The 14,260-nt window shown below is 32.1% G+C and overlaps 1 protein-coding gene across 1 annotated transcript; it reads left to right on the top strand.

The window, feature by feature from the left end:
• Positions 1-10,733: 10,733 nt before the first annotated feature.
• On the top strand, positions 10,734-13,729 carry LOC132311273 (protein trichome birefringence-like 1). Its single transcript, XM_059809109.1, has 5 exons — positions 10,734-11,709; positions 11,999-12,191; positions 12,426-12,619; positions 12,701-12,859; positions 12,980-13,729. Exons 1-5 carry the CDS (start codon positions 10,847-10,849, stop codon positions 13,353-13,355), a joined length of 1,785 nt encoding a protein of 594 aa, XP_059665092.1. The 5' UTR covers positions 10,734-10,846; the 3' UTR covers positions 13,356-13,729.
• Positions 13,730-14,260: the final 531 nt, after the last annotated feature.

Below are 14,260 nucleotides of genomic sequence, written 5' to 3'. Positions count from 1 at the left end.
ATTGTTGTTATTATTCTTATTATTATTTCTTAGCAGTAGGAACTTTCAAATTGATATGTCCCTGTAAGAACTTGCACTCTCAACCTTATTTTAGTAGATAAGGAGGTACCATTACACTGTATGGTCCTTAGCCCACACTTCTGACTATTCATAATCCATTTTTCTTCAATTTTCTTGTTTTATTTTATAACAAATAAAATGACATAATTATCCTCTAAAAACACATACACGCTACACAATTACTACAAAAAGTGCACTTACACTTTACTAAGTAATTTTGTCATTTCATTTACTACAAAAATTGGTACAAAATTAGAATTTGAATGTCATCTTTCTTTTAAGGGTGGGAGTTTGACGCAATCGATTATCTTATTGTGACCCATAGGTTATGCTTTCAAAATAATAATAATAAAAAAACAACTTCTTCATATGGTGGTAAGATTGTGTACATATGACTCTCTGAAACTGCACAATAGAGGAGTCTTGCCCAAAGAGTAGCTTTAATATAATCTTTTGTATGTATAATTATAAAATTAGGAAGTGGGAGGATAATTTTGTAATATAATAAAGGGTAAAGTACACTAACACTCCATGAGGTTTGGCAAAATAACACTCAGATGAAACTTAGCCTATTTTGTGACAAAGATACCCTCTTATCAAATTTGCAATCCAAATAGAGCCTAAAATCACATGAAAAGTCAATTTTACCATTCACTATTTAATTAATTTTAATTATAAAATATTAAAATAATTAAATAAGTAAATTACCCTTGCCCCCTCTCTTAAAATACCGTGTCTATCTCTCTCTATACACAGCCACAGCCACACACCGAACAAAGAAAGAAAATAGACCAAGAAAGAATAACACAACAAATTTCTTTAGTATATATATATGAAACGAGTGGTATATATATATGAACACAGAAAAAGAAAATTGGGTGTGGCTTTTGGATGTTAATTCTCAGGTGGGATGGTGTTAAAACGAGTGGTGGTCCGGTGATGATGATGGTATATAAGGGTGTGGGTGCGATAGAGTAGAATTTGATAAAAAGCTAAGCATAGGAGAAACGGTGGTTGTGGTGGTGGGTGTTGTGGCGGCGACGGCTACAGTGGGTATTGAAGGAAGAAGACGATTGTGGGCGCGTGAAGTTCACGCGATTTGCGGATCTGAAAATTGTCGCCACCTCTGTTGCAACCACTGTCGCCGCCTTTGCCGCCGTCAACATCATCATCATTTAATTCATTGATGTTATTTTCCTTGACGACAGCTCGTCCCCGTTATGTGTGTGTGTCTATATGTGTATTGGTGTTGCAAGAGGAGGAAGAGAGAACCGAGGAGAGGAGAGAAGGAAATAAATAGATTAGGAATGTTAGAAAGGTCATTTTAACATTCAAATTGGTCAATTTAAAAGTCAAAGGGCAAAAATATCAATTTATTACCATTGGGGTGTCTTTAGTAACTATATTAAACTTGAGGGAGTATCTTTGTCCCAAAATAAGCTAAGTTTCGTTTCATCTGTGTGTCTTTTTGACAAACCTCAAGGGGTGTAGTTGTATTTTACCCTATAATAAATTATGAGTTACCTTTCTTAATTGTGTGAATCTATTATCCTACACTTAACGGATCTTGGATCCACGAATAACTCAAGAAGGCAATATTAGCCCATAAATCATAATTCAAAAGCCTAAAAAGAGAATTCTCAAAAGCCCAGTGGGATTTGACACAATAATTGCTATTTCATTCCCTCATTTTTAGGGTAAATTACATTGATCTTTGATGAGGTTTGAACAAATTACATGTGAATACAGCATTTGACTTATGGTTCGCAGTCAGGTATCGATCACGATATCAGTCACAGTCGCGGTGTAACGAATTTAGACGAATATCGGTGTAAACTGGTCAGTTCATAAATGTGTGTAACAATATCATACACTTGAAAAATGGTTACGAACGAGCCAATACATTACATACCGACCGTTAGAGCAAATCATATTTGACATTTATTACTTTGACTTCCGTTACAAATGTAAAATATCTTTAATACCATTATCTAATTTAATAAAACAATATGTGAAACCAAAAGACTCTATTACGTTTTTTTTTCCCCAATCTTATAAACACTATATTACCCTACCTAGTTTTTTAATTTTAATTTTATTTTTGTTTTAAAAAATGAATCCTAATCAAACCCTAAAAAATAATTATAATCAAATGTCATTAACCAATAATAAAAAAATTATTTTTGTAAAATTTAATAATATAAATTTAGTAAGAAAATTAATACTTTGTATTTAATAGTATTTTATCATTTTATGTCAAAATATAAGGTTATTTAAGATTTTTAATTTATTTTTAAAATTTTCATTAATAGTAGGAGGTGTAAATATCTTAAGATATGTTAAAATAAGGGACTTTTACAATAAAGTGGTATTAGTGTAGGTATATTTCCCATAGCCAAACGTAGTTTGCATATTTACAAATACATGAACCAAGTCCTATTTTAGCCCCTTTATTAAGCTGAATTTATATTTTCACCCCTAGAAGTTTAATTTATGAACAATTTACCCAAGGAACAACTTATTCAAGTATTAGAATTTTGTCAAACAGCACTTAGGAACTACTACATAGCGCTAGCATTAGGAGACACAACACGTAGTTTACAAAGAAGAATTGAAGAACTTAGATCTAGAATTCTATCAATACAATATATTTTAGAAGCTAGACGGCAACAATTTTAGTTTATGAATAGACTTGACTTTAATAATTTAGATACTTCTATAAAACGATTATGAGAAAATTTAGATTATATTAAAGAACAAGTAGTACAGAATTCTAGTCTAAATAATTTAGATAACAAGATAATATTAGTCGCAATTAAAGATATCAATAGTGATATTAAGAATATTGCTGAAAACCAGAAAATAATCATAGACTCTTTAAAATCCCTTAAAACCGATATCCAAAAATTATTACAATAGTTTTATGAGTACCAGTAGTCCTGATTATTTAACCGCGTTAGCTGAACTTTACAAAATTGATAAAGAACCCATAGAATTTGCAAGCTTTAAAACAGACGTACAATCAATTAATATACATATTAGACAAAATAACTTTTTAATTCAGTTATTACTCCAGTTATCTGATAAAGTTAATAAACTTGAAGAAAAATTAGAAGTAATACAAGAAAGTATTCCCAGAGAATCTTCAAAAGAATTATCTGAATTATTAGATAAAATAAAAGAAATAAAATTGTTAGTCAATAATCAATCCTCTCCTATAACAGCCAAGCGTGTAAATTTATTACAACCTCAACCTCATAAGAAAATACCACAATGGACATTATCCTTAGAAAAGCCAAAGAAATAATGAGAGTAGAAGATTTATATGATAATGAACATGATGCTAAAAAATATATAGAACAAGGAATGAAGAAGGTAAAAAATAAAATTAATCTTTATTCTAATAATTTATTAGATTTTGAGAGCAAGATATATAATCATTTTAGCCAGAGAAAAATAAGTGCAGTTAATAATCAAGTTATTTTAGACCTTAAAACACCAGAAGCATGCCAAGAATTAAATGATAATAATTTAGAACTTATGCATTTAGGCGTCATAATGATAGGATTAGGAGGATTAAACAAAGCCAAAATCAGAACTAGAGCACTTGCTTATATTTATGATGACTGATGGAATAACCATCAACAAGCACAAATAGCTAGCGCCGAAATAGACTTAGCCGACAATGCCGCAATAGTAGGATGTATTCCCAATCACACAATGACTACTAGAGAATTCAGTAAACATATTAAGATAGCTATATCTACAAAAGGATATAATATGACGGGACAATTTGAAAATCTACTAGTTAATACTTTATTTATGGGAAAGGCAGTTAATCAAAATAACTTAAAATTTAAAGCCCAATTTAGTGAAATAGTTAAACCTTTTAGCAGCAAATATGTCCAGATAATAGAAGCCAGAAAAGTAAGCAGTATTACCCATGATTTATTACTACACCTAAAAAGATAACTGAAAATAATATGATATATGTTTCAAATAGTGGAGATGCTAGTATAAGGTTTAGTAATTATAAAAGACAAGACAATTTAGTTGATGATACTCAAGAAGACTTCTTAACTACACTAATAAAGATAGAATCTTCTGAAGAAATAAATGTCCTTTATGATAGATTAGAAGATGAAATTCTAGATAAAATAATGTACGATTTTGATAATTTAGAATTTGAAGCGTTGCAAGACAAGTATCCAGAACCTAAATACCAACTTATCGAAAGTATTTATTTAGGACAAGGAAATAATGATGATATTAAGAAAAATATTCTAAGTGTCGGATTTGAATCTTTCTATACAGCATTAGAATTAAACACAGTAAAAGAAGAGTTAAATGTAATAGAGCATAGAGAAGGAAAAGCACCAGAAGGATCATAATCTCATTCAATAGACCAAGAAATGAGTGACCAAAGAAAGACTAACACCTCAGGTAGTAATACCTTAAGTGATGACTTTACTACTGGACAAAGATTAAATCCCTCACGTGAAACTTATGTCGAAAATAGAAATATACCAAATATGTACACATTAACACAATATCATAGACAATATGATAATATACCAGCGCAATCATCAGGAACAATATTAGACATAGCAAGGCACGATCCTCAAGACTGGGCAAAGGTAATCGAAAATTGGGAACAAGATTGTATTAGGCAATCTATTTTGACCAATTTTGACAATAGAACTCAAGCCTTAACCTATTGTGAAACCTTATTAAGAGGAACCATTCATGACTGGTGGCAGCCTTATAAAGTAATTTATCCAAATGATTATGCCATCTTACGTGATAATTTTACCATTAAAGGCTTTACAAGCCTCATTAAAAAGGTATTAATTGGTGAAGAAAGATTATTAGATGACACCTTAATAAAACAAAACGAAGCTTTACGTAATTTTGAATTACTACAGATTTGTGATTTTAGATACATAAAAAACTATATCAATAAGTTTTTTGAGTATTTTGCAACCACTGGTAAAACAGTTGATAAAACATTACTTAATCGTTATCTTCAGAGGTTACCCGAAAGCGTAGGAACTAAAATATGGGAAAAATGGTTAGAAAACCCTAGACGCGATACGCTAACCATAGGAGACAGAGTTAATCATGTGTATACCATGTTAAAAGCAGAATGCCAACAACGTAAAGAGTTTAAACAAATCAAAAAACAATTTTATTATACGTGTAGACAAATAGATTTTCCACCCCAGTATGGGTGTATGCCTCAGAAAAATTACAATTATAAGCATAATAAACCTAAAAAATATAATCTGCGTAAAAGCAAAACCTACAAGAACTTTCGTAATAAAAAACCTTATGTCAGAACTAACCCTAGGCAATTCAGAAAGCGGCCTTGGTATAAAAAGCAAAGGATAAATAAAGATAAGAAAGACAACAAAGACAAGGATAATAAGGTAAACACTTTATCGACAAAAGAAAGACACTGCAAATATTTTTTTTGTGGAGATCCTGGACACATTAGACCAAATTGCCCTCATCGATACAAACAGAATCCTATTAAAAGGATACAAGAAAATATCAACATACTTGAAGATATTGAAGAACAGATAGAAGAATTATATGAACTAGAAAGTATTTATGACTCTGACGATGATAATGAAAGTATATATAGTATCGAGAGCTTAGATAATGATGAAGACTTTGAATAAGGACTTCATTCACTAGAAGATTTCGTTTATACTATAAGTAATCAATCTTATCAGTATAACGTAGTTAGTTTTCAATTTTCTTCTTATAATTGTAAACAATGCAATACATCTATTAAAAAAGGTCATTACTGTGAAAATCATTGTAAAACTTTATTATGTCATAATTGTTATATAAAATACAAAAATAAGCAGGAAGATATTTTAGTTGAATCTATAAATTCAGTTTATAAACCATCTAGTTTAATTCAATTTCCAGTAACATTAGAATTTAGAGAAAAACTAGTTCAAACCTCAGCTATGCTTGATACTGGAGCATCTAAAAGTATAATTCAAAAACATTTAGTCCCAGACGAAGCCTTAGTAAAGTTAAATTATAATGTTAACATAAGCCAGTATAATAATGAAAAACTTCCAATAACCCATTGTGTTCAAAACATTCCTATATTAATTAATAATGAAAAGTTTGTTTTACCCCAGACTTATGTAGTTAATAATATTCCTAGCACCTATGATTTTATCTTAGGATTAAATTTTATAAACTCACTTACCAGAGGATTTATGTATACCCCTACCGGCTTACAATTTTTTAATAAATGAACTTTTATTTCATCTAGAGATCCTTATATTTCTCAAAAAGAAAAAGGAGCCATTACATAAGTTAATACTTTACCTATAACAGAAGAAACGACGGAAAATTTATTTGATGTATCCGAGTTTTTAGAAGACGTATCTGAAGCCTTAATGTTTCTTAGTCATCTTGATAAATCAAAGATTTTCCTTAATAATAAAGCTATATTAAAAAACCCCAAACTAAACATTGATAATCTTATAAGATTCGCTGAAAACACAGAAATCTTAGGTGAAGACCCTCAGAAACACTGGTATAAAAATAAAATTGAAGCAAAATTAAATATAATAAATCCTTTTATAACTATAAAGACACAAGATAATCCTCATACCTTAGACGATCAAGAGGAATTCCAAAGACAAATTAAGGAGCTATTATTACTAAAAGTAATAAGAAAAAGTAATAGTAGACATAGGAGTCCAACTTTTATGGTTAGAAACCATGCTGAAATAAAAAGAGGAAAGGCTCGTATGGTTATAAATTATAAACGATTAAATGATAATACTTACGATGATAGTTATAAAATCCCTAATAAAGATGTTTTAATAAATCAAATCCAAGATAGAAAATGGTTTTCTAAATTCGACTGTAAATCAGGATTTTGGCAAATTCGTATGACTGATGAATCCATTGAATGGACAGCGTTCACATGTCTTGAAGGACATTATGAGTGGTTTGCTATGCCTTTTGGATTAAAAAATGCGCCACAAGAATTTTAGCGTAAAATGGATACTATATTTAATAAACACTCAAAATTCTGTTGTGTTTACATCGATGATATCTTAGTCTTTAGTCAAAGTAAAAAAAAGCATAGAAAATATCTTGAACTTATATTCAACGAGTTTATAACACAAGGACTCATTATAAGTAGTAAAAAGTTGATATTAGAAAAACAAGATATTGAATTCTTAGGTTTATACATAAAAGATGGAAAAGTAGAATTACAATCTCATATTGTTAAAAAGATTTTAGACTTTCCTGAAAAATTAGAAGAGACCAAGTTGTTACAAGCATTTTTAGGATTATTAAACTATGGTTGCAATTTTATTCCAAAATTAGGACAACTAGTGAGACCTTTATATTCAAAACTAGGAAAACATGGTCAAAAGTATTTCAATACCCAAGATATAGAGTTAGTTAAGAAAATTAAATCTTTAGTCTCTCAGTTAGAACCTTTACAACTCCTACTTGAAAAAAGTTATAAAATTATTCAAACAGATGCATCAGCTCAAGGATGGGCAGGGTTACTTCTTCAAAGACCAACAAAAGAATCTTCTCAAGATGAAGAACAAATTTGTCGCCATGCTAGTCGAACTTTTAATAAAGCATAATCTATTTTATCCTCAACGGACTTAGAAATTTTAGGAATAACCAACTCTATTGAAAAATTTCAGATATTACTTGATAAAGAATTTCTTATAAGAACAGATTATGATAACATAGTAAAATTTGCAAATAAAGCAAAGCAACAACGGATGTCTGCAAAACGATGGATTTCCTTTATTGATTGTATTACTGGAAGAGGTTTTAAGCCCATATTTGAACATGTTAAAGGAAAAGACAATTATTTAGCAGATATTCTATCTCGTTTACTAATTGATTGTTAAATTTTTGCAGGAATGGAAATCAAGAGCAACAATAGCTATAGCCTTATACTAAGCACTTCTAATCCTCTTTTGATTATCCAAAACCTAGCTCAACAGTTCCGCGCTAGACATAATCTTTTTCCTGACCAAAAACTTATTTTAAATAATATTTGGTTTTCTAGAAACAACCCCGATAGAACCCTCGTCAGAAATCTAAACACTTTATATGAATATTTCGTATCATCTAATAAAGCGTATCAGAATTTACAACAAGAACATGAGACGCTTATATCTCATTATAAAAAGTTAAATTTAGCTTATCAAAAGACGACAGCAAATCCCACAGAACTAACTATTTCTGAGCAACGGACTAATGAAGATGAAAATCTTCAGAAGGTTCAACTTTTGCAGGTACAAACCAAGTATGCCAAGTTATTACCCATATTTTCTCCCATATACAGAGAAATCCTAAGACAACAAGTTGAGCTCTTTCCAGATGACATCAAAGATCTTATCCTTGAAGAAATTAAGTCTGATGGGCTCAAGGAATTGGTTGATATCCAAAATTACCTTAGATACAACAGTCTGCCCAAAGGCACCCGTTATAACTATACTTTCATACAATTAATACAAACAGGCACTGACATACCAATAGCCATTATCTTATTAGATGTACACCCTATTTTCTTTATTCCTTTTTAAATACCCAGAAAAACCCTTTTCTCTACCAAAACAACCATTTGTTATTTAAGTAAGCTGTTAGAACTAGAAATGATCTATAGTATCACCATACCCAAGGATACTCCCTTAGAATATCTAAATTCGTTATGCAATTATCTCAACCGTTTAAACTAAGCCATTGCCTTCGAACAGAAACTAACCCAAAATTTTATGCCAGAAAGTCCAATTCTCCTTCAAATTCATAGTACTCCCCTAGAATAGGTAAATGATGGAGCTATAATTTTGGGACAGCATCAAATTTACATATATTCTGATCTTACTGAAGTCAAAATTCTTACCCAACATGTTGATTTTGTAAATAACTTTCGCAATGAGATCGAACCAGCCACCTTCAACCATTTGGTGTACTATAAAGCCTATCAACAAATCAACCCAAGCTACAATCCTGGTTTCAGACTCTATGATCATAATATCAACATGGAAATTTTTGTTAAAGCAAGAATTCCTCATGTCATTAAGTCTCCTCCAGAGATTGAGATATCCCCAGAAGTTGAAGAAATAATAAATGAAGAAAAGATGTTGTTAGAACAGTTTAATCTTACATACAGAAATGAAAAAACCAGCTCACCAGACAGTACTGATGAATACCTGGCCCGTAGGTATGCCAGAGCAAGAGTTGACAGTCCAACAGATAGCACTACCGACATAAATTTGTCCAATATGCAAGAATTCTAGTGAAAAACAATTTCTCTACAGTAAAAAGAAGCTTCAGCATTCAAGAAAAGTAGATTCTCAACAGTGTACAGTCAAAAGCAGATCCACCGAAAGCAGATTCTCAACAGCAAAAGTAGATATAATTCTCCAGAAGAAGACATCAACAGTTCAACAATAATTTATGTCATCTTATCTCTAAAGCATCTTGAATCTCCACCATCCATGCAGCATCTTCAATCTCAATCGCCGATTCATCCCTCTCTTCTGCTATAAAAGGAGCCTCTCTGCTCAAATGAAGATCATCGAGTTTTAGAGCCATCAAGTCTTTAACCATCAAGCATCATAGCCTTCAGTTTTTCAGTGTGTTTTCTTTTGTGACTTCCTTCAGTATATTTCCTTTGTAACATATAGTGTGAGAGTGTATCCATGTATAAACAGTGTGTATCCATGTATATATTTTCCATGAAATAAATTATCCAGTTTGCTTTTTTTCAACGAATTTTTTTCCCTTATTTAGTATTTTCAGTACCTTCGGGCAAAAGACTTCTGTCGACAAATAGATCCAATATATAGATATTATTTAGCCAGACAGTGTAGATCCTAGAATTTTCTTGAATCCAACCAGTACAAACAGCCTTAGTATTAATTTAGCAATTTCTTCTGTGAGTTGACTCAAACTGTTGGCTTGTTGGCCCGTTCTTTGCCGGTATTCAGGCGTTTCTACAAGACGTTATCAGAGCGATATCAGGTTCGGCAGTCATTTCTGTGATCTAATTGTTAAATTGATTTTATGTTATTTTGCATGCTTCTATCTTCGGTCGGATCCAACTCAATTTTGGTATTAGAGCCTATACTGTTTCGTAAATTTAATTTATATATGCGATCTTTTGTCTAAAGAAGTCTATAAGTCTTTATTAAACTACTGTATAATTTTATTTTACCGTGAGAAAATTAAAAAGAAAAAAATATATATTTAATATTTTGTTCAAAGACCTTACTATAATTTTATTTCATGATCTAAGGCTTTTTGTTATAATAAAACATTACTTTGGGTCATTTTAGTAATATAAGTTCTTTTGTGGTATAAAACATAAAATGAAATCCATTTTATAGAAATATTCTCTAAGGTCAATCATTTTAGTGAAAATCAAGACTTTGTTTTTATTTTAGAGTAACATTTGGGCCTTAAACCCATATATTAGTAATAATCCCTTAAAATAATAAAAGTCAACCGCTTACCATCCTTAAAAAAAAAAAAAAACAAAAAAAAAAAAGCAAAAAAAGAAAAAGAAAAAGAAAAAGAAAAAGTTAAACGCTTTAGTGTATGTAAATTGCCTAAACCTTAGGGAAGGCAGTGTAATTTACCTTTCTTTTTATTCCTTTCTCTCCTTCTCATGTGCCCGTGACCCGAAAACTGGTACTTCCTCTGCTCTCTTCTCCTCTCTCTAGGGTTCTTTCTTCCTCTCACATCTCAGTAACTCTCAACTCCAACCATGGCAGATTCACCCACATCAACAACAACAAAGCACTCTCCAACAAAAACTAACACAGTACGGGACCACAAGAAGAGCTCACTATCTTCTTCTCCTCCTCCATTCGGAACCCAGAGGTTCATGGCCATTGCTTACGCATTCACCTTCGCATTCGTCGCTTGCACCATCTTCTTCTTCTTCACCACCCCTTCAACCTCCTCCTCTTCCATATGGTTCACCAACATCTTCAAGAACAAATCTCAGTTCACCACCATTTTCTCTCACCTCTTCCCCACCAACACCTCCTCTCACAACTCTTCTATTTCCAGATCCCAGATCTCCCCTTCCCAATTTTCCCAGGAAAATCACGGGTTTTCCGGGAAAATTCCCACTCCATCTGAAGGCAGTAGTAATTCATCATCTGAAGCCCATTATGAAAACCCAAGTTCTGAAACTAAGGCAATTGGTGATTCTATTAAGTTTCATGGCAATGAGAGTTCGCCAAGTAGGGTACCGAATGCTAGTATAAAAGGGGATGTGGATAAGCATTTGGTACTAAATTCCTCATTGCAAAATGTGAACAATGATAGCTTAAAAGGGGTTATAGAGAAGAACACGACGATGAATCATACTGTTTTGTTGAAGAAAGAGAGTAATTTAACAAGTGGGTCTTTGATGGTGACACAAAGAACAGAGACTTGGTTGGATATGTTGAGTGATTGTAATATTTTCAATGGGAAATGGGTGAAGGATGATTCATATCCGCTATATAAGCCTGGCTCATGTCCTCACATTGATGAGCCATTCAATTGTTTTCTCAATGGCAGGGGTGATAATGGTTATGAGAAGTTCAGGTGGCAACCCAATGGTTGCAGAATTCCAAGGTATGTAGCAAGTTTTAATATTTATATGTGTCTGATTTATGTATTTGTTAGGCAGCATTCCAAGAGAGTTGCAAAATTAGTATTATTTCATCTTGGGTAATGTGTATATACATGTCTGTTTTATATTTGTTAGGTATCATTTCAAGGCATGTTGCAAGATTAGTATTATTATTTTTTCAATTTGGGTTTTTGGTGTATCCTACATGTATGTTTGGTTTATACTTATTTGTTAGTCTGAGTTTGTGGGTTCTGTTTAATTGAGTTTGGTTTAGTTTAATTTGTTTCGTAGGTTGAATGGCAAAGATATGCTGGAACTATTGAGAGGAAAGCGGTTAGTTTATGTGGGTGATTCTCTGAATAGGAATATGTGGGAATCAATGGTTTGTATACTTAGAAATTCAGTGGAAGATAAGAGCAAAGTTTTTGAAGCCTCTGGTAGACGCGAATTTCGAACTGAGGGTTCATACTCTTTTATATTTAAGGTATGTTTTGGTTTTTCGTCCTCTAGTTTTCATTATTTCAGTCATCTTTTAGTTTACAAGTGGAAGTACTCATCTAGTTTTTGAAAGCAAATATTGTATTGATTTTAACTCTTGAGATTTAAAAGTAAAGATGCACCAGCCAAACAGTAGTTTAGACTTTGTATTAGTTTGATTTCTTTTGTTAAACAAAATAACAAACATCCATTTCTAATTTTGAAATGGATATTTGAATAGGATTACAACTGTTCAGTTGAGTTCTTTCGATCTCCATTTTTGGTTCAAGAATGGGAAATGCCAGACACGAATGGATCGAAGAAGGAAACGCTTCGTCTTGATATGGTTGAAAGGTCATCTGACCGATACAAAAGTGCAGATATCCTTGTCTTTAACACTGGCCATTGGTGGACTCATGAGAAAACTTCCAGAGGGTATAATTCTGCCTCTTTGATTGCATTGATACAAGTATTTTCCAATTTGATTCCCCATATAAAGCTAATTATATATTGTAGGAAGGGTTACTATCAAGAAGGTTCCCATATTTATGGTGAATTGAATGTCGTCGAGGCATTCCGGAAAGCTTTGACAACATGGGCAAGATGGATTGATGCCAATATAAATCCTGTAAAGACCCTGGTGTTCTTTAGGGGCTACTCTGTCTCTCATTTTAGGTAATTCAAATGAAACAAAGTTTCATAAATCTTAGGACTCCATGTCAACTGAAGCTTTGTTGCATAAAAGTTGAAAAACAATTGCCTTTTTCTATAACTTTCAAAATCTCCAATTTACAGAGGTGGACGCTGGAATTCTGGTGGGCAATGTGACAGTGAGACAGAGCCAATAAAAAATGAGACTTATCTTGCAAAATATCCTCCGAAAATGAGAACGTTAGAGCGGGTGATGAAAGGCATGCAGACACCAGTTCTCTACCTGAACATTACGAGAATGACTGATTATCGCAAGGATGCACACCCATCAATTTACAGGAAACAGAAATTAACAGAGGAGGAGAGACGGTCGCCATTGAGATTCCAGGATTGCAGTCATTGGTGTCTTCCTGGTCTTCCTGATACTTGGAATGAGCTCCTGTATGCTCAATTGATAAAACATACGCAGAAGCAACAGAAGAAACAACCACACCAAGAACAGCAGCAACAAAGACCATAGGTAAACTAACAATACAGCTAAGTAGAACACTTTCAGTAGCTAGTTTTTGGATTAATGTGTAAACATGTATTATTAGTAATTGTAATGATTTTAATGAAAACGTAGAGATAAGCTGGAGAATATCCAAGAAATAGATTCAAAATTTTTAATTGTTTTCGAGAGAAAAATTGGGGTGGTGGTACTGTGGTAGGTTTGAGATGTAACAAAAATATTGGTATATAAGAGAGGAGGTGGTGGATATTTTATTTTTGTTGTAGCTTATTAGTGAGGAGCTATCTCCCACTGCTTTTTCCCCGGCACTGACCCAATAGGCTTATGACTTGAAGATTGTAAATTCTTAATAATGCTGTCCTGATTTGCTCTAAGCATGAAAATATCATCCAGATAATCTTCTTAATCTTTTGAGTCTTACTAAAGATCCAATATACATTTCTTGATTGATTCTTCAAATCAATTTCGTTGTAATTTATGCACGATATTGTGCATGTGGTTTTTAATTTGGCAATGTGTAAGAGCAATTTCATTCAAGTTCAGCTAATATTGCTGAAAGCTGGGCAAAGTTAATTTTAAATTTCTCTCTCTTTTCTATGACCTTTACAACTTAGATGCCTGAAGTTTCTCCCTGAATTTATGGTTTAATTTTATCTTCCATTACTCTTTAAAGAATGCTGTTCTATTTTTTGAAAGATAAGAACATTTTTCCCTAATACTCGGAGATATGGAAGATTGATCAATAATTCTTCCAAAAAATTTATTATTATTATTATATATTTTTAAATTTCTGCACCCATATTCAGGCCAAAATGGGCACCTTGGTTTGTATTTTGTCTGATATATGTTAACACGAGATGGGAAGATTTTTATATATTGGTTTAGTGTTTGTATCTAATTGAAGGGAATCTTCC

The sequence above is a fragment of the Cornus florida genome, unplaced genomic scaffold, assembly GCF_030987335.1.
Source record: "Cornus florida cultivar Cherokee Brave unplaced genomic scaffold, ASM3098733v1 CherokeeBrave_3.0.0_Hap2_Chr06, whole genome shotgun sequence".
NCBI classification, from domain to species: Eukaryota; Viridiplantae; Streptophyta; class Magnoliopsida; order Cornales; family Cornaceae; genus Cornus; species Cornus florida.
This window is presented reverse-complemented; position numbering and strand designations above follow the sequence as displayed.

What these genes read in the sequence shown, in the direction of transcription:
- LOC132311273 (XM_059809109.1), top strand. Translation starts at nt 10,847, where the DNA reads ATGGCAGATTCACCCACATCAACAACAACAAAGCACTCTCCAACAAAA. An exon ending in CATACTCTTTTATATTTAAG is followed by an intron (nt 12,192 to 12,425) that starts GTATGTTTTGGT and finishes ATATTTGAATAG; the next exon opens with GATTACAACTGTTCAGTTGA. An exon ending in TACTCTGTCTCTCATTTTAG is followed by an intron (nt 12,860 to 12,979) that starts GTAATTCAAATG and finishes TCCAATTTACAG; the next exon opens with AGGTGGACGCTGGAATTCTG.